The sequence below is a fragment of the Glossina fuscipes genome, unplaced genomic scaffold (genome assembly GCF_014805625.2).
Source record: "Glossina fuscipes isolate IAEA_lab_2018 unplaced genomic scaffold, Yale_Gfus_2 111, whole genome shotgun sequence".
Lineage (NCBI taxonomy): Eukaryota > Metazoa > Arthropoda > Insecta > Diptera > Glossinidae > Glossina > Glossina fuscipes.
Genome location: NW_023998454.1, coordinates 3488691 through 3510628, shown reverse-complemented (window position 1 = coordinate 3510628; position 21938 = coordinate 3488691). Strand labels below are relative to the sequence as shown.

The 21938-nt window shown below is 33.2% G+C and overlaps 1 protein-coding gene across 1 annotated transcript; it reads left to right on the top strand.

The window, feature by feature from the left end:
* Window positions 1-436: 436 nt before the first annotated feature.
* On the top strand, window positions 437-19212 carry LOC119638966 (myophilin). The gene is made up of 3 exons (XM_038036124.1): window positions 437-584; window positions 18263-18583; window positions 18654-19212. The coding sequence occupies exons 1-3, from the start codon at window positions 579-581 to the stop codon at window positions 18834-18836; spliced, it is 510 nt and encodes a 169-aa protein (XP_037892052.1). The 5' UTR covers window positions 437-578; the 3' UTR covers window positions 18837-19212.
* Window positions 19213-21938: the final 2726 nt, after the last annotated feature.

Sequence of the window (21938 nt, the reverse complement as noted above, 5' to 3'; positions counted from 1 at the left end):
CTACGCTTTGCACATTTGTCAATTTTGATCTATATTCTGGAATGGATATAAAAGAATAAAAAGATAAAACGAACAGTGTGAGAAACACTGCACATATGCATTTGCGATTTCGACTGTTATGCTGAGCGTTTTTAGTTAAGCATTGACGTCATTTTGCGTGTTTTCACCCTTTTCTTTTATATTTGTTCTAATCGTTCATTTTTGTTTTCATTTTTGTTTTCAAGTGCAAGAGAATCAAAATCTTTTTCTTTGCATTCATATACATACGAGTAGGTGTAGGTGTTCACTTGTTTATATTCAAATTATCATACATACATTTTATGCTTTTTAAGATCATTTTGCTTATTTTCCTTTTTTTTTTCTGATGAAAATTTTGTTAATATTTTATTTTATTATTTGGGAGAAATGGAATATAGAATACTGTACTAGCGTCAGTTGAAAAAATTGTTCCGATCGTTAAAGACAAATTTTGGAAGAAAGTTAAAGTAGTTTATTTTCCTAATTGAAAAACTTTGACGGCGCAGTCAAATTAACTAAGAGTTCAAGTGAAACAAATTAATAGAATTATATTTTTTTAAATGGCTGTAAGTGTTTGAAGGGGGAACAGAAAATTATCCTTAAGCACATTATTTGAATGCAAAAAATTTCTGCATTTTTTTTGACTAAAATTTTTCTGAAAGTTTGTTAAGCGCTTGAGCCAATATGAGTAATATAATGAATAAATAATCATAAGTGTATACGTATGAATATAATGTAACCAATTTATTTAATTAATTATCAATCATACGCTTTTGCATATGCAACATTATTAAAATAAACGATGAAGGCAATTATGTGCGCTGATGATGCGATGATATTGACGTTGGCCATCACAGACCACCTCCTACGCTGACGGAGTGGCAATTAAATGTTATTAATATTTTTAATGCAGATAATAATAACAAACGTAATAATAATGTTACATTGATTTAGCGAAAGCAACACAATATTTATATTAACTTTATAAAGGTATTAAGTTTCCGTCAGAATAGTTTTATTTCTCAACTGCGGCGGTGGCGAATATATGTTTTAATGACTCAGCGCGCAATATATATTGAATTTGTCAAGCATTCCCAACGCGCAAGAATTGCATTGACAATGCCATAAACTATGTGCCTTTGATACAAATGATTAGTAGGGAAGGTCACGTTTTGTTGTTTTATTCAAAACGCAATTATGACGTCAAATGTGCATCGAGAAGAACGTGACGGTAGATTGTAAGTTATTTGCTTTTTAGAAGAAGTTCAAAATTCAGCAAAATGGATTCATATGTTATTCCAAAAATTAAGGTAAACTTAACGTTTGCTCTTCATAATAACATAAATAATATTTTATGCGCTGCGATCAGTTTCGGTTATTCTATGCTAAGTGGACGAGAAATATTGTTGCGATCCATAAAGATCTTATTTTAATTTCCTACGGCCACTTAAGAGGATGCTTAATCTTTAATATATACAAGCACACAAGTTTCCAGCCAGGGCTAAATAGGTTCCCGTAGTCTAGCTTCCTTTTGGTTAGAGTACAGTTGAGTTGTCCAAACTTTCTTTTGAAGATAAGAGATGAATTAAAAACTCCTTGTTTTTTTAAACATGCGTAGCCGAGTAGGTGAAAGTCTTGATTAATAAGTTAGCGCTATAGAGCATACCACGTGTCGATTGGGCACAGATAAGCTAGGTTGCAGCCAGTTCTTATGTGTTTTTTTTCCTCATCTCTTTTTGGCCGACACCGCGTTACACAAATAGTGGATACCTTCCCTTGAGTGAATTGTCATATTAATACAGCAAACGTAGTCAAGTGCAGTTGAGTGCGATTAACGAACAATCAGCTCGATAGATGTATCTATAACTGCTCTCATAAATTTATCGTCTGCCTTTTCAGATAAGTTCCGTAATACTACAAAAAACTTTAGTCGAGCGTGTTAATCTAAGTTACTATTTGAACATTTAGACTACACTAACAGTTTCCAAATAGAACAGCACACTGCCGTGTGAGTTGTGCTGACGACTTTAATCAGTTGTAAGTATGCCTTCATAGCGTTGGAGATATGATATTTACTTTCATTAGATATGGAATTTACAAGTCAGACCGATATAAAGGCTTACAAGTCCCAACGAAGGATGAAACATTTTTTTTTATTTCATAAGATATTTTTAGTTTTTTTTCTTCATTTTTTCTCTTTAGTGCGACAAAGCGAGCATGTAATTTAAAATAACCGCGAAATATAATATTGCGGTTGAGCGAAACGAAATTAAATTACAGTTTAAATAGAATTTAATAATATACTTATCTCAATATTGAATGGGTAGGTAATTGTTGTTAACGAACGAAAGAGTAAGGGAAGAACGGCAAATTAACCAATGAAATTAAAAAAAATATATGTATATTTTTTTAAAAATATAATTTATAAAGGCGAATGGTATAAATTATAAAAAACAATTATTCCTCTACACATGTATTTATATGTTCATGTATGCATGAGAATGTATTCTCTTGTATTAGTCGATGTATGCATACGCATGTATATCATTCGTGTATTTATTTTAATTTACATTTATTTACTTAAAAATTAAATTATAATCAGGCTAATGAAAAATAAATAGAAAATTATTAATATTATGGCAGCACATAGTAAAACAAAGTTGGCAGAAAATTGGAAACAAAAAAGATTTATATATTAACGGTACATAACATAAAAGGCATTTAAGGCATGTTTATAAAGCGAATCAATATCGGTAATTTAAATGAGTTTTCATTATTAATAATATAGCGAATATTAGAAGCATGGGAATGTTTCACAATTACATATAGACGATTTAGCAAATTTAGTTAAATGACAGCCAAAGGAAAAAAAGCGAAAGAAACTTTCATTCTGAAGACGCATTGACTATCGAATGTTTCATTGACTCACATAAACTCGAAAATATGCCTTCCGGATTTCTATTCGATCAAAAGTCCCAATGAAAGTTGATATTTATAGTTTGGCGTCTAGAACGGGAAAGTAAGGCTACTTAAGCTTTTTCATTTTTACTTGAAATAATAATTGGTATTACCGACTTTACTAAATGAGATAAACTTCAATGTACCTAATTTTCCTTTTGAGAAACTTTATTTCCACAAAAATCAGCCAATCCACGTAGAACTATGAGCTATTCAAGCCGCTTAGGATGCTTTACAAAAGCCTAAATCACATATTAGCTTAAGCAGAATATCGGACTTTTTTAGTGCTATCGAATCAAGTCTTGTTAATGCAAGAGTCTTACCGATGTCGTATTTAAATCTACTTTTAAGCTATACTGCTTTGTGTTCGATGTGTAAATGTATCTTAAATTTATCTATTGCTCCAGCTACCACTGCAAAGGGTTTATGAGCAGGTGAGTTCTTAACGCGGAATTCGTGTCTATTCTTACTTTTTCGCGACAATAAAAAAACTTATATAAAAAAAAATAATAATACAAATCAGAAGGATTTATTTTAGTTCCTTTCGCTAGACCAATTCTATCAACGGACTACCAGAACACCAGTTTTTGACGTTAATTATCTTACATAAAATCTATCTAGCAATCTATTTAATTAACGGACAGATCTGATATGTTATTATTTTGTTTGTTTAAGGTACAGAGCGTGTGCATTTAGGTTCCTTTCCTTTAGTTTAAATGTAAAGTTTTCTTCTTATACGTTTCTTGCTGTATCTTTCGTTTCTTCTTCTTAGCGGTAATTGATAAAATGTCAATTATTTTCAATGCCAAATTTATGCTAGTTACTATCTTGGTTTTGTGATGTTTCAGTTTTGATACCGTGTACCTATTTTAATAGAGAGTGTTATAGTTCCGTGCGGATGTGCGTAACACGCAGAAAGGCTTAGGATAGATTCACCTTATGTTTCTATCGATCGATTCAGAATCATTTTCTGAGAATTTATCGATCTGTCTGTCCCTCTACTTGTTTGTCGGTCTAATTTCTGCGCATGTAACTATGTGTACAATTGCAATTTTGAAAATTTCTCGACAAACCCGCTCTGTGATAGTAAGTAAGTAATATAATGTTGGTTTTTGGCTCGTAATTCATAAAGTGTAGAGTGAAAAGTGTTCAAAAATTAAAACGCATTTTCTTAGGACAACGGTGTAGCACCTACAAAGAAAAGAAAAAATCGACTAGTGGCTGTGGGGAAATGTTCAATTTTTTTAGTTTACCTAGTGCAGCATAAAGCGAGATATAGGCGAAGTACGAACCTCAAACGATGATGATATGTAGGATCAATGCTTCACAAGGCTGAAACGCAAAATAATGTGGTGGAATTCGTTGAGCAGCCGCTGCGAGCAGACATGAAAACAAAGCTTATATAAGAATAATTCACCAAAAATAAAAATTTCATTAAAAGTGTTTTATATGACTTTACAAAGCGTGAAAAAACATTTAAAACGTAAAAAGTATTACGAAAGAAAGTTATATGACTGAACATGAACTGAAGCGTGCATTGCTTCGTTAAGAACAACGGTGATCTTTGACGCATGAACAAGTTTCCTTAAACAATGTCAGATGCGAATAAAGAAAACTAAAATTGTATATATGCTTACATTGCGAAAAGTCCCTATCAACCACGGGATAATATGTATTATGTCGCACCTGTGAGGTATTGCTACTCGCCATATATATCTTCCACATTAGATAAGCGAATAGGTGTAGGTTGTTTACCCCGAAACGATTGACAACAGAACAACAACTGTCAGAAGGAGAAATCTTTATTATCTGTTTTCTAAAAAAATATGTGTCGTCGACATGCATTATTTGTGAGAAGACGATTGGTGCGTATGAAATGCCTCGGAATGCTGGTAACAGCGTTTATTGCTGGCACAAACTATTGTAAGCCATTAGTGTTCCAAAACATCGTGGACAATCTTAGAAAGAGATTTGCCTATAAATTTTTACCAAAACCATCATTATAGTTAAGTGGAACGTCAATAAATACAACAAAGAAAAAAATTATACTTGGTTGTACACGGATCTTCCATACTCACCATATCTATCTTAAAACCATTAAGAACATTATAGTTGGGCAACTCCAGCAATTAAGTATCCAACACCACAATGTCTAACGCAGTTCTTATTTTGATTATAGAACACAAAAATTATATCTTGCTCCTATATAAAAGTATATTTTTCAGTTGCTACTTATGGGGAAGCGGGGCCAAAACGTAGCCTAATGTAGTACAGGTTTAATCCTTATATATGGCAGGATCCAAAAATAAGCCAACATGGTCCAAATTTTGTTGAGATTATTTTTGTATGAAATTACTATTATGGGTCAATTTTCATCACCACATATGAAAACTTTGACTTTTCTACTCTACAAAGGATCAATTTTCGTGCAAGTCCTTATAAGGGTGGGATCCCAAAAATAGGCCGAAATGGTCCAAATTTGCACAGTTAATTTTTTTATTTTAAGTTACTATTTTGATATAATTTTCAACCGTTTTGACGTACGAACTTCAGTGTTCATTGCATGGGAGGAGGTTCAGAAATTGCCTCAGCCGGTCCAAAGTTTCCATACCAATTTAGAATGCCGAAATACTACTACTTAATCTCTTTTGCCTAGAAATTTTGAAAACCATAATTTTTTTCCATATAGTGACATTTTAGAATTGGGCGTTATATGGGGAGTGGTTGAAAAGTGAACCGATCCAAACCATTTTTAACAGTGTTCGTCTTTGGGTCAAAACACGTCACTGCACCAAATTTCATCAAAATATCTGCAGAATTACGACCTGTAGCTTGAGCACAAATTTACATGGATGGATGTCAGACGGACAGGCAGGCTTAGATCAATTCAGATCACGATTTTGAATCGATCGATTTAATAGAAAGTGGGTTTATGGTGCGTATAAAAACTTAAAAAAGTACCGTTATTCCGTAATATTAATGTCGCACGTGCGTGGGTGGTTTTTTTATTCCATAGCCCATTCATAGAAAGTCCGCGAAAATTTTTGTTTAGGTATTTGTTGTGGTTTACAAACGACGAAAAAACCGTTAAATTTTTGTTGCTTTTGAAAACATATGCATTCTTAGTGTATATTGCACTGTAGGAGTGTCTTTTGACATATTTTGCCCATTTTCAAGACACCTGCCTGCAGGAACTTCCAATGTTTTCGGCAAATTTGAGCGGAATGTCTGAATTTTGCATACTCTGGCAGGCGGTTTGGCAAACGGACGCACGTACACACATAAGGACCGATGAAGGGGTGGATATGCCTAGACTTAAGAAGGTGATACCGATCAATACCAATGTATTATAAGGGTATCTGAAGCTTCCTTGTAGATGTTGCAAACTTTTTGACAAAATGAAAAAATGTTATATACACATGTATACGATACGTTACGACATATGTACGATGTTATAAACAATGTAATTTTCCTCTTACGTTACGATTTTTCAACTGCTTAAGCTATAGGTTTTTTGCTTTTATATTTCTTCTCAAGCAAAACTGCATATTACAATAGGAAAGTTTCCACAGGCGCGACTAAATCAAAGCTATGCTTTTTTTGTTTCACTATTCGTCCACTTCTTTTCATAATCGAAATTTATAAATAGGGCTATCTAAGGGTAGCAAATTGGTGTTTGGGGTTTACTTAATGTATTTTCGGCCTCATGTTTGCAAATGAATAAAGCTCCAAGAAAATTAAGACTCCACCCAGAATTTTGATAAATATGAAACAATTAAAAAACTTATATTCGGCGTGGGCCGAATCTCCCATACACACTGCAATGCTTTTCGCTTTCTACTCTCCCAGCTCTTTTATTTAATACGCCATATTGCTGGCATTATTAAGAAAAAATTAATCTCTACTATATTAATTTTAAAATTAACCCCTTTTTAGGCCGATAATATATCTTCTTTTAAGGAGTGTAGAAAATAGTTTTAAACGTTTTGTCTCGCTTGCTTTATAGTAACTAACCATTAAATGTCAAAAATATAAGAAAAATTAAATTTAATTATTCGTAACATCGTGCGGACAAGGCCAATTGGTTCCAATTTGGGACCTAGAAAGTAAAGTGTCTCGTAAAGCAAATGTGGAAGATTTCAACCTTCTAATTTTTAAATAATTTCCCAGTAACGAGGAAAACCACAAATTTTTTTTTTTAAAGACGGGCTTGCGTTCAGTTTACACTCCACTGTGCTCTTCTGCTCTGACCTATTTCACCCATTTTCAATACCAACCTGCGAGCAGAAACTTCCAATGTTTCTACCAAATTTGAAGTCGATATCTTCATTTTTGCGTCAAGGAGAGTGCCAACAACACACTCCACATAGACACACAGATGGACGAAGATGGCCAAATCAACCCAGAATTTCATGCTGATCAAAAATATATATGCTTTTTAGGGTCTCTGAATCTTTATTTTGGATTTTACATATATTTTGGAACAAAAAACAAAATGAGTATACCCCCATCTTGCAGTGGTGGGTATAAAAAGAGCGAAATGTGGTTTTTATTTTGTGAAATTATCTGTGGAAATGTCTGAAGAATATTGTACGTACAATACAATACAAGTGACTAAATTTTTCAAACTTAGTATAATTTATTGTTAGCTTTGTGATAAATCTGGAGTCTGGAAATACGAATGAAACGAAGTTTATAAGAAACATGTATCAACCAAAGCGTTATCATGTCACTATCAAAAAAAAAAAAAATAAATAAATAAATAAAAACTATGATTTGTGTATGTTTTTCATAAGTAGTGGGCATCTAAAATTCGTCCTAACCCTCCAAAGAAATTTAATAAATATTTTTATATGCATACAATATATGATCTGTATTAGTGGCCACCACCCCGACGAATGATTAATGACTTTTTATTTCAAAGACATGTGGTCAGCCACGTTAAACATTTGTGTTTGTCAGCGATTCAATGCAAAAGAGATGAAACGCATTAATTATAGCAAATCCTATGTAAAACTAAAAGACGGAAAGATAACTAAATTTGGATCTCTTAGAAATCCAAAAATGAAAACAATTCAACATCAATGGTGCTTTATTTTTAAATTTATGGACGTTCTGTGAATGTGCATGCTTATGTAACACAATGCATATGTGATATGTGTTGATTTTCCTGATGATATCATTTTTATGTCAGCCATACACCATTCTTATAATCGTTAACGTAGTTGTTATTGTTGATGATGATGATTTTGTTCTTTTTTTGCATGTTTCATTAACTTTTTGAACTTTGTTTGATATTCAGTTTGTAAAATTAATGATAAACGACCTATACGTACATATATAGATACATAATAATCCCTGGGTGATAACCTGCTGAGGGTTGAAAATTCTTTGGATTCTATGTTTACGTTTATATACACGATTGTAATAAATATTTAAATATTTTTCATCAACATATCTTCGCTGCGCTATTTGGCTCAATATTATGTAAACGTTGTCAGTGTTGTTGTTGTTGCTTTTGTTTTTTAATTTATTATTTATACGCGTAGAACATAAAAATATTAATTTTAATCTGCTGTGTTGTTGTTCTTTGTTATTTTTGTTGTTATCTGTCTTTTGCCCACTTTCTCTCTCATTCACACTCTCACTCTATCTCTCTTTCTCTTTTTATACCTCTTTACTATATTTGCCATATAACTGTTCGAGTTAAACGGTTTTTTATAGTCATAATATTGAAACAGTTTTTCTGTCATGACATATCGAATGGTTGAGAGACCACACGATGGCGTTCATTTAATGAAAATTCTGGTTTTCTGCCTGTGTTGCTATTGTACTTGTTCTTGCTGTTAGTATTATTTTAAGCATAAAAAACCAATTAAATGAAAATATAAAACGCAAATGTAATACACAATTATAGATAAACGTATTTTCTCGATTTATAATAAAAATAAAAAAAATTTTCTATCAAAAAAGGCAAAAAACAACTTAATTCAAATATATTAAAAAGCTAAATACCCCTTGAAGCGAATTAAGGACAACGACAATGGATTTTATTCCGATTTGCACCGTGAAATCCCATTTAGAACGGCATGATTGACCTTAGATTCAGCTAACGAGAATAGTGCATACATGCTTTAAAAATTTCTCTCCCCAGACAGAAATAATGTCTCTCTGATATGCCTTTACAGAAAAACGTTTTCGATTTCAAGGCAAATCAAGGCACAGCTATGTACAAAATTCTCTTTTGTTTCCCTTTTATTATCCTTTAACATTTTTTATGTAAATGCTGATTTTATATCTTTTGATTTCGGGCATCCACTTGCTTGGCAACCTGCTCTCCTCGGAGCGGAAAAGGAAGATTTTCATTTTTTCAAACGTTTATGCATTTTCAAGGATTTCCCATACCTGTGGACATCAATCGATTTTCGATAGTCGTAGTGCAAGCACTTTCGCCACGTAGTAAGGGAGTTGAGTAGAATATTTTCTATTAGGTTTACATTCGCTTGGGAGTCACTTACAATTGAGACAAGAATAAAGTGTTAGGAAATTCTAATGGACTCGGATCCGAAAACTCGATATTGACGATTGAGTTGATGCGGTAGCCAAGTGCTTGTGACTGAAATTCCAAGTTGGGTAACACTAGATTGCCCAGTGTATTAAGTTTGCTTGAAAGGAATTAATCTGACGCAAACATCAAATTTAGGATTTAAAAAATAAAACTTTTTTAAGGAAACTTTATTCAAAACAATTTTTACATAACTATACCGTTTCTAAAAAAAATTGCGACGACAGATGGACTTACTTCTATTTATTCTGCGCGATATTCGAACTTGCCAATTCGACCGTTTTTATGTTCAATTCGATGGCATATTTGTCTGTTTTAAGTGGCACGTACTCAGTAAGTGTGCATTTGGCTTTCGTTGAGAATGCCTGGCTCTACTTAATATATTTTCCTCATACTTTCCACATCAAAGCGAACTTGTCTGCTTTCAATCATTCATCTTTCTCTGAATTTATCTCTACAGATTGTTCGAGAGAAAGAAGGGAGTACCCACAGCGTAGACTATAAAGTCAAACACCTCATAAGTCTTATAGATTAGTGTGCAAAATCGGTACATTCAAAACACTGATTTTGTTACTGCCCGGGGTTTTTCTAAACTTTATGACCGTCTATTTCGTAGCAGTCGCATTCATACATATTCCATCCCTCGTCGATTGTCAAAGCAAAAGTGCTCCTTACAATATCAAGTTTAATATTTCGTTTGGTGTAGAGGATTGGCCTGGGAACCCTTTCAATTCGCGGTGACCGGGAAATCTAACAGTACTTCTACAATCTTGCAATGTTTTGCACGATATCCTGTCAGTAGCTTTTTCTGTTTATTCATTATTAGATCGACCTGTAGAGTCTAATTGTTTTTCCCAGGAGTTACGTAGCAATCACTATCACTGACACTTGATTGATTTTCAGTTACAGAACAAGCTCCCCTTTCTCTAGGACCTATGAGATGCATCAGATTCGTTTTCCCTTCTTTGATTCAGTTTTTTTTTTGCAGTTCGAGATGTCTTTACTTTTTTACCATTATAAATAAATGGAACTAAAATATTTACTTACTTATTTTCCTCTTACGATTCAAATCTTTGCCTTTTCCAAATACTTTGCTTATGTAGCCCTTTACAAACAAATTACCAACACCGATCTTCATTGTGATGTTGTCATTTTAACCCCATTTTATCTGCGAAATTTTCTGGGAATTGTTGTTATAAGCGACAAGGAGGGAAAGGAATTAGTTTTTGCGTACATTTTACAATTTTATGAAAAACCAATACATGTTTTTATAAAACTATGATTTTTTTGTCCAAATATATAGTAATAACTTCGTAAAGGCAATCTAGCTTGAATATTGCAGTGTTAGTAATTTTCAAATTTTGCGTAAGCTTTTATAGGTAAACCTATTTACAATTTTTAGGCGCAATTATTTTTTCCATATAGTCAACTGATCTTCTACGGGCTTCTCTGCGTTCAGCTACTTTTGCGTGATGATGAAGACAAGTCTGTAATATTCGTTTATATTTTCGACTTTCATTTGTTAGCACAGTTCGTCACAAGTTAAAAGCATTTGCTTACTATGCCGTAGTCATTATGTATTACTGGTTTGGATGGTTCGTAATATGTGACTGCCCGTCGTTTTGATTCGAAAGGCGTGTGAGCATAACCAGTAAATTCGAAGGTTTAACTATTTAGTCAATTAGCTCAATGAAGTGCAAACAATGTAGACCCGTGTAGAAAGATATATTATTGATTGATAGTGACAAACATTGAACCGTTGTAACTTTGTTCATCTGTTTGTCAGGGCACAATGCGACCCTTTTTTAAAATAATAAACTCAACGCTTATATTTTCTAATTACCGTTTCATCTCAAATCTACCGCTCAAAATTAGCAAAAGCATATGTTTTACACCGACTATGACCAGTAAAGTTTGTGTAATTTATGCACAAATTACCAAAGCAGTCCATCAGCGTAGCATTACAAACAATATTTGTAAGCTGAGGCCGTATATTTTATGTTGAGTGTGTCGTCCTAAAATAACCGTCCACAGCGCACCAATGTGCTATTACGATTGACTCAATTAAGCGTTAAAGCCGTATTGTATAACATTCAATGCTTTAGTTAACGTTATTTTTAACTGCTATTAAAAGTATAATCTAAGAAACAGAAAAGAAATTACGAGTACAAGGCTTTTATCCTCTTCCTAATTACGTACTAATATACACACATGAATATGTAAGCATATGGTTTATAGAATTTTAAGTGCAACTGGATATAGTTTAAGATGTAATACTTTTAGAAAATTTAACATTTTGGAAAATGATCGTGCTTTGCTGCATTCAACGAAATCTGAGGTTTGACGAAATGGAACAATCATACATAAATTTGAAAATACATAAATTTTGAAAAGGAATCCAAAATTCCAGTAAAGAGAAATATTTTCGATCGATTCGGAAAATAAGTGATGTACGAACGCACTAAACAACTGAGAAAATTGCATTCGATCAGGACCGAATCTTTTATACCCATCACCGTAACCCAAAAAAAACTAAAAAAAGACAAAGAACTAAATTTCCGTACCCTACAACATCTATAATACGAAATTCTGAATCGGTTTAAGCATGTCCGTCTGTCCGTCTTTGTACCGTCCGTTGTAAACATTCTTCTGGCTGCAAAAATTAAGCTATCTTCTTCAAATTTGGCAGAAAAATGAAAACAAGGTATTAAAAATGAGCCAAGCACGCGTACAGTACTGCGTAAGCTGAACACATCTCTGTTTTCCAAAAGGAATAAAAAATTGGATTAAAATTAACCAGTTTCAAATTTAGAATGCACCTAACCATGTCCGTCTCTTCATCTGTCCGCGTGTCCGTCTGCCCAACTGTTTAGTATTAGGATTAAGTAGTGGTAGACGGATATTTGTACATCGCTTGAAGGACATCTTAAAAATACTTCGCAAATATAATCCCCGACAATTTATGTTTTAAGAAAAAGCATTAATTGACATATGGGAAGAAACAACTGCAAGAGACGTTTTTAACAGTCTTTTTTTTTTTGGATGGGAGAAATAATAAAGTAACACTAATATTCGAAAACATTATTATGCATATATATAAGCGTTAGAAAGAAAATTTATCCTTAAATATTTCGAAGCCCTTAATACGAGTTCTTAGATGCTCTGAAGCATACTGCACAACTGGTTCGAAACAAAAAAAATAATGTAATTTATTTGTATATTATTAGAGAGGTATTTACTATTTTTGAAAAACTAATTTGTTGGTGATTGCTGGTATTTGAATGAATAAGTTCAACTTTCAACAAAAAAACAATTCTTTTAAATTAATTTATCAAAAACGTCCTACGTACTTTCATTAAAGAACCTTACTTTAAATACGGTCTAAGAGGCTCGAATGGGAAAAACGAAAATCGGTTATAGTTTAGGGGCACAGTATTTCTTCTATTACAATAAATTTGTTCATTAGTTTGCAATTTTACCCTGTCCTTGCATTTTTAAATATTCGTTCTCATTTACTTTCCTTTAGGATTTTGTGCTCAAAAGAACTTCTTTTGCCAAATAGCAGGGCATGGCATGTAGTAAAATGACAAGGAAAACGATAAAAAAAAGGCTGTAACCTGTATCCTATTAAATTCATAACAAACATAAAAACTATTGTCAAGAACTTTTAATGCTTTAGCAAAGACCTTGATTACCTTCGATTTGCTCTCAGCCTCACATCGCATTAACTTATTTTTTGCTTGGAAACACTTTCAAATGGACGTAAACTGCTTCGAAAGATATCTATTAGGGTAGAGAGAGAGAAGTTGGCAATTAACTTGGCTATACATCGCGTCGTAACTTTCCTGCAGGAAATAATTTTTTCCAGATGAAGAATTTTATTCCACATATTCTAGTTGAAAGCACACATAATGTCCAATCGCGTCATCCATTAAGAGTGATATTTTGTGGAACATATCCACCAAATGGTGCTTCACTGAAGACAAGCTTATGCGGCTACGGCATGAATTATAAACATCGCGGCAATGTATGAGCGAAGAAGTCTAAATCAGCATAACTCAAAGTTTGCTTATTTACCGCTTGTTATGCACATATTTTCTGATTAGCTAATAATTAATCCCTCTTTTGAAATTTACAAAAAAATTGAAGCTAAATTAAATTGTTGTAAATTCTCCAACAACAAATTACTTTCTTGACATAAATATTCATTTTCTCATATCAAACTAATGGAATACTTTCAGGTAATAATGAATTAGTTGTGATTCGCAATTTTAATACTCTTAACACTTATACGCAATGTACCTAACTCAGCCGGAGCTACAAACAGAGAGAAGCAATGAAATGAGCAACCTCCCTAGGTAGAGTCGGATTATTTTTGCACAAGATTTATTTATGCAAATAAACACAAACTCGAAATAATTTTCACTTAAAATAGAAACTCTTTGATATTAATGTATACGCATTATTTACTTTCTGATGCGTAGCAATAAGGCTTTCACTTTTGATTTCTTTTGACTGTTCTTTACATGGCAGCCAACGCTGCTAGCTGCTAGCAACTATAAACCTATAAGATATTTGAATGTTTAATAAATTATCGCCAGATTGCTAAATAAGTGCCAAAGTATAACTCATCGTCATTACTTTTGACGTTGTTCGCATTGATTAAAACTGCTTTTGATCGGTTATTTATTGTTGTCTTGCTAGCAAGACTTCCCTTCTTAAGGCGACAGCCAAAATGGAGATTATTTCATGGATTGTTTCGATACACCAATTATTCTCCCCGCAACAAGCTCATGATTTGGCTGAAAGTGCACTAGCTAGTGATGGATAATTCTTTAACTAAAATATCAAGCATAAATTTTGTTTATAAAATGCCTATTAAAATCTACTGAAATTCATTGACACTACACTATACCCCCAATATGTTTCGCTAATATTGTAATGGCGAATACATGGAACGTTTTACCGATCGAAAAGAGTTTGGGTTAACGTTTTGCCTTTGCTTATAGAAATTATGGTGATTTGATAATATTAACGCACTTTGTCAAAATTTGATAACAAAGCAAACACACTTAACCAAATTTGTAACAACATCCTGATGCAGATATTGCTGCCAAATTCACTTTATGTACAATTTGTAAAACCAAACGTAATTCGGTGTTTTCCGCTTTTTGAAACATTTAAAAAGAACGAAAATTCCATAAAATTAAAATTTATTTATGAGATTAGGAATTCCTTTTGTAAGTTTGTGTGTCGACTGCTAAGCTAATATTTATTTTAAAAAATTTGCATTTGTTTGTTGTTGTTGTGCAGTTGAAAATTCTATTTACCGACAGCGGAGATTTTCAAAAGCATTGCTTTGTGACTTGACTTGGCTTTGCTTGGCTTTCATATTTGCGGGTGTTTGTTGTTGGTTTAAAAAAATAAAAAAAAAAAAAACGGGAATAAATAAAATCTTTTATATATTTTGGCACTAAGCCAATTGGCTTAATTAAATTAAATAGAAATTGTTTTGTTTTGTTTACTCGCTTTTACTTTTGTTTACTGTTACTTTTTTAAATCAAATGTGAAATTTAAATGACAAAGGCTGACAAAACATTGAAAAATAAAGGAAGAGCGAAAAGTAGTTAATAAAAGAAGAAATTTTCCGATGTCCTATAATTAAAATGAAATAATATATATATTCATTTAATTTTACATATCACTCAGTCTTCTTCTGGCTTTTGTGAGGCAGCCTTTTATAATATGACAAAAAATTATTTTCACTTGATTGGCATCAAACAAAAGCACTCAATACTCAATACGAACACACATATAAACTGGGACGTCAACTATTTTATGGTTTTTCATTAACTGGTGCTCTCGTTTGCCAAAATCATACAAATCTATTATTGACGAGAGGTTGCCAAAACAAAAAAATTTCACGGCTTTCGAATTTTTTCAAAAGCACTTAAAACAATAATTGTTCACATAAATAAGCAAAACCGGATGATGTGTAAAGCTATAAAGTGGAAAAAAATATACTTTACACAATGAATAAAGTTTTAATTAAAGAAAACTTTTGACCCGTCAATGCTTAAAAAGTTGGAACTGTTTCGAAGTTATATTGGTCTGCTTAAGCAATTACTAAGAAGAAGATGATTCTTCAGAAACTGCCAAGACTAAAGATATTTAAGACATTTCCCTATTTGAGAAGCTTCGTCTTGTGCAATTGCTAAGAAGTTCTCATTAAAAAGCAGCAAATAGAAAGCTAAGTAACTGAAAAATTAAGGGTTCCCACGCCAATAAATTAAGCTTAACAGTTACGGTCACGTTGAAACGACATGTAGCAGAGAAAAATTCTCCCTTTTCTAGTCGTTCCAAAGAAGAATTTGCCACGTTTCCTAAAGAGATATACAAAAAACTGGTCGCGGGTTCAAATCTCAAGTACGGTAGAATTTTCATTACAGGCAAGCATGTGATCTAAATTATCCGCCTTATCTGCCTTCTAAATCCATGCTTTGCAAATTTATTTACAAAATACATAGACAATAAATAAAATATTAGGTCAAGTCAAAAGTAACTTCAGTGTTTTATAAGACATTTATTTTGTTTTCTTTGAAGCAAAATTATATTAATTTAACAGTTGGTTGTGAGGTATTCTACCTTTTCACTATACTTCTTGTTGATCGGCGTGGATTTTGCTCAAATATTGCCTTTAAAAGTTTGTCGTTAAAGTCGGAAGAATGTCACCTCTTTTAGGGTCGTATCTCCAGATTTTACAGATATTTTACAAATCAACTTCTAACTGCCCGATCAGCTATCAGTTCTTCACCGTATACGCTGCACCTAAGCACGCACGTCTTTTCATCTATCCGTCTGTCCACCTACGCAAACATCATCTATCCGTCTGTCCACCTACGTAAACATTTCCCGTTCCCAAAAACGATGAAACCACCCACAAGCTTGGAAACACGACTAGAACGCCCACACCCTGTACAACAAAGACAGTGAACATTTTTGCTGTTCCCCTCTGTTGCTCGTTGCGCAAAAAATACGGCCGATACATAATATAATCTTCCACAAAATTATTTTACACAAATAGGATAACGGCGATGGATACCAAAAATTCAGTCACGACGAAATATAGTTTTCTTATTTGTTTTTCACTTTATGTTGGGAATAAAAGAAAAAAGTTTACTTTATATTGGGAAAGTAGTTCGTCCCGGTTTTTAAGCAGAAATTTATTTATTTCAGGACAAAATGATTGAACTATATTATTAAAGCACTGCCCTTCACTGCTTATTAGTTTCCCCTTCATCCCCCTATCTTTTAAGGCCATATATGTTAGGAGCCAATTTTCGATCTATAGTCCGGTCTGCAAACCCTTTTCTTATTTCGTTTGAATCAACTGGCCGACTTCCCGGTTATCTTTCAATGTCTTTCCGTTACATGTCATAAGCCACCCAATTTCCTTGCTTCTCAATAAACCATCTCGAAAGATTCTGGAAAAATTCTATTTAAAGCAAGGCTTGTGTTCAATGCTAAAGTTCAAGCTTCTAGAACGTAAAAACTACTCCCTAAATGATCTATCACTTGCAGCACTGTCGTCATAACCATTCGATGCGCTTCAACTGGACATTTTTTCGAATTTAAGACTATTCGCTTGCAAACACTGCTTAGTTTACATAAAATCTTACATATTCAATATACTATGTTTATGAAACTTAAAGCGATGTAAGCCCAATATTATCGAGATATATGTAACCTTTCTAAGCCCATTAAAAGCATCTCATGGAAACAGACTAAGCTAATTTGTACTCTCACTTGTGTAATAAAAGTTTCTGATTCGTTAATTTACTAATAAATTTTTGTATTCCAAAATGTGCACTGGTTAAAAAGTGGGCAATGTAGCTTTTAAAACAAATAATTATACATATAAGTATGGAAAAGCTCCTGCATAGCGGTCAATGAATGATAGAGTTCAGTTTTGAAATAGCTTTTGACCTAATAGGCGTTGAAGATTTCTATCTTTTAATATGTTTTTTTAAAAACGGAAAACAAGTTGTTAAAGAACCTTCTAAAATAAATAAAAGGTTATAAAGAAGTTGCTCAAATTAGAAAGTTCTGCTTTAAACGTTTATGAATAGAACGTTCTGCTCCAGAATGTTGCTAACGAATATTTTTCAAAATCTAACGAAGAAGTTGCAAATAACTACTTACTGAAGTGTAGTCATGAAAATTTTCTTGGTTACCTTTTTTGCGGGAAGATCTCCGTTGGTAAAACTTTAGTTCGTCTTTCAAGTTTCTGTAAACTTTATAAACGGGAAATTTTTTAATATGTAAGCCCGAATGAAAAAAAACTTTAGCAAAGAAAATTTTTATAGGAAGAATTTATGCTATGCAAAAAAGTTCGAATAAAACCTTGCTTTATACGGTCTAATGGGAAGTGATAAGGGCGTTTGGTTTTATAACATTTTAACATTAATAACATTTTCCCGAAATCTTTTTCGCAACGAGAGCATTTGAAATTTCGAATCCCGTTGTGCGTTTCCTGTGCCGAAATGTCAAAGTTTTCTATTTGAAACTTGGCTAGAACGGAATATATACCATCTTGCATAACTTAGTTAGAAATTATTCTTAAATCATAAGTATTTATTTAATTTATTCTCTTTTAAGCTATTCACATACATTCACTGACTTCCTAAATATCTGATTTATTTCTTCAATTTTTAAAATCAGCCACGCAACAAAGAACAAGAGCAAGAAGTTTTGAATTGGATTTTCGAAGTTTTAGGTGAGAAGGTACCTGCTGGTCAATATGAGGATATTTTAAAGGACGGGATCGTACTTTGCAAACTAATCAACAAAATGGCTCCTGGTTCAGTAAAAAAAATCCAAGAACGTGGCACTAATTTCCAGCTAATGGAGAATGTACAGCGTTTCCAAGCGGCCATTAAAAAATATGGTGTACCAGAAGAAGAAATATTTCAAACTGCCGATCTCTTTGAAAGGCGCAATATTCCACAAGTTACTCTCTGTTTGTATTCACTAGGACGTACGGTAAACTTAAACCGATTATATTACTAATGCGAACTAAGAAAAACATTTAAACCTTTTTGGGTAATTCTAGACACAACATCATCCCGAATATAACGGTCCCACTTTGGGACCAAAAATGGCCGAAAAGAATGTACGCGAATTTACTGAAGAGCAATTGCGTGCCCATAATGCCGAGCTTAATTTGCAAATGGGTTACAATAAAGGTGCCTCTCAATCCGGTCATGGCGGTTTCGGTAATACACGTCACATGTAAAACTGCTTACGAAATTCTCTTAAATTAAGCAAATTGAAATTTTATGATTACTTTGTTATATAGATATGTATATTTTTTTTTTTTTTTTACAAGTTCTGATTGTAATTAATAAACTTGCACTTTGCAAAATACTAACAAAAAAATGACAAAAATTTATGGAAACGAAGCTTTCTCTTCAACTTAAGGACATTCTAATCGAATATTGTTCGAAAATAATTTGATTGCGTAATTGTTGATGAAATTTTATAATTACAGTCTATGTACATAAGAGAATTTCAAATGAAACAAACGGCACGATTGCAAAAGATTAGTTATTATGTGCTTGCATGCATTTGCGTGTCGATATAACAAAGTTAAAATAAAGATCTCTCATCAATGCGCATAGAGTAAAAATAAATTGCATATATATAAATTTGATTGCATTTTCATACATATAACATAGCATATGTTGGTTATATAAAGCTTTTATATCAACACTTGTGAAATTGTTCAGCTCAGTTAGAAGGTTTAGTGCACTATAAATCCTTTTATTTAAGTTGCTATGCAAAATCCTATGGAGATAACGTTCACCGCGATGAGTTCGCCTCCTTAGGGACGAAGACTTTTCGAATAAAAAGGTTGTCCAATCTTTTTATGTATAGACACGCAGCATTATACCGCTGTCAGTAATGCAGTCATATCCTGGAAATTAATTGATTTCTGAGAATATTTCGCCTATAGGCAATGTTGAACTAAACAACAGCCTTGTTACTTTGTATGGAAAGTTTGAAAAGTCAGGTCAATGAGTGCCTTTATCTAGAACGCACACCTTCTCCCCTTCAACCTGTACAAGACCAACTGGTAGTGTAGTATGTGGTACTTCTTTCCTGCCTTCGCCTAAATCGGATTCGTCGACGCATGTGCCTTTGAATTGACCGTTAATAAAAAAGTTCCAAATAAGTTGGAAGTGCCCATTCAGGCTACTGTTAATAAAAATTACAATTTGGCCTCCTCTCCTAGCTGTTCGGGAGTACCTGCTGGTCACCATGCTGAGCAAGTCGCGCAATCTTCACGTGCAATTGTGGTCCTCCCGTCTATATTCTCACCTACTCAAAATTCTCCACCTTCAGACCCTGTTCTTTCTAAAAGGGATGACGTCCGCTTATCGGCCGTACACCTCAGAGAGGCAATATTTGTGTCAAAACTGGCGCCTAAAAACGTTCGCAACGCCTACAGGTAATGAGACGTCACACTTATTTTCGAACTGAAGTTAGTAAATATTTCTGAAAAGTTTTAGATTTATATGCGATATCAGTACAAAGGTAAAATTTATTTAATCCGGAATATACTGTGATTAGTGTACTGTATTTACACTATCAGTTATAAAAGACTATTTTATTTTAAGTGACTTAATTAATAATGCTGAGATTACCACAATCGGCATGTGGACGCATATATATTAGCCAACCCTCGGTATTTCTCTGCGATTCTTCATTTTTATTTTTACATTTCGACGCACTTCCAAATTGCATACCAATCTTTCTCATACTGATCTAGATCAAATAAATATGCTAACGTAAGTATAGCTATAATTATGAGTTTAGTAAGTCAAAAAAGTCAACTTAACTAAATAAATCAAACATTACTCTGATGGTTTCTTTCCTTTTTGTGAACACCTTTCCACCACGAGTTCTGCGAGACTTGCGAATAATTAATATACGAGTTGTGCAAATCGGTACGTACGCATCGGTACGGTAACGCATATAATAACAAGTTACGACGATCCTGCCATAATGTTGCATGGCGGTTCTATAGTAGCACTTCATTCGACGATCTGTTAGATAAGAAATTTTGATATTTCTGAGCGAAAAAATTAAGTAATGAATATGAGTGATTTTTCGCATATCTCTGTTAGAAGACTAATACAGTGAGCGAAACAGGTGATAAGCGGTCGTGGCAACATCCGCACTGTACTGTGAGTGCATCAAAACTCCCCAAAGATCGCTTTGGCGATCTATTGACAATGTGTTTTGCGTTGTCGTGATGGAAGGCGCCGCCTATCCTATTGAACAGAACTAGGCGTTTTGCCTCAATTGCTCACATTAATTGTATTAGTTATTGACAGTAAGAAGTGAAATGAACCATTTCTTGTTTGATTAATGTTTAGTTTCGCTGTGATGAAATAAAGCTAAAAAACTTGCTTAATATTTTGAAAACTCTTTTCGGTTTTGTTAGTGATCAGTCGACCAGCGAGCCGCGCATCCTTGATGAGACATACGGGATATAAAAAAAAAATCATTTGAACGCATTAATGTCGAATCAATAGAAAATAATTTTTGCAATATAGTTAACAGATGTGAAACGAAAAAGATTTTCTAGCTGATCAAGGTCGAGAGATTTTTACCGAAATTAAAATACGAAATTTACCTATAACATTCACCATACGGTACAGACAACTATAACATTCATCATACAGTATGGACAACTGAGCGTCCTCTATGTGTATAAAAAGCCATGATTATTGCAAGCATTTACTTATTAAGCACATATTTCCATCCTATAATGGGGTAAACGAAACAAACCGTAAGCCAGAGGATTTAATATAAATTCTACTCTACTCGGGAACTTCTTATTTTTCACACGCTCACATACATAGTTCATTAGTTTAAAAAGTGGTATTCATTGAACAAAGTATGTGTTGGGCAATGAGAGCAAAAACACGCTATCTCAAAACGTTACTATTTTAAGAAAAGAAATTGCACCAAAAACTTTGTGATTGTATAGGCAATAGGAGTTAGTAGTCATTAAACATTTAATGTCTAGTACGAGACAAGGTGTTACAAGGACGTAGAAAATGCTTAAAAAACCTTTCCTACTTTAGTCCATTTTAAGTTTTAACCGCTATATACAAATACTTACTCATACGTGAACACGTGTTTAATTTCATTATTCTTAGCACGAACTTTAAAACTAAAATACCCGTTTAAAGCTTAAGGCGACCTGCATGCATCTCAATCAAGCAACTTTCATGTTTGAACATGCACAAGAATATAACAGCAATGATAAAGGAATAGGAAAGAAACACTATGTAGCATATAAAATAATCTTAGTGGTTTACCACAT

Coding starts and splice junctions, on each gene's coding strand:
- LOC119638966 (XM_038036124.1), top strand. Junction 18,584..18,653: donor TGTATTCACTAGGACGTACG/GTAAACTTAAAC, acceptor GGGTAATTCTAG/ACACAACATCATCCCGAATA.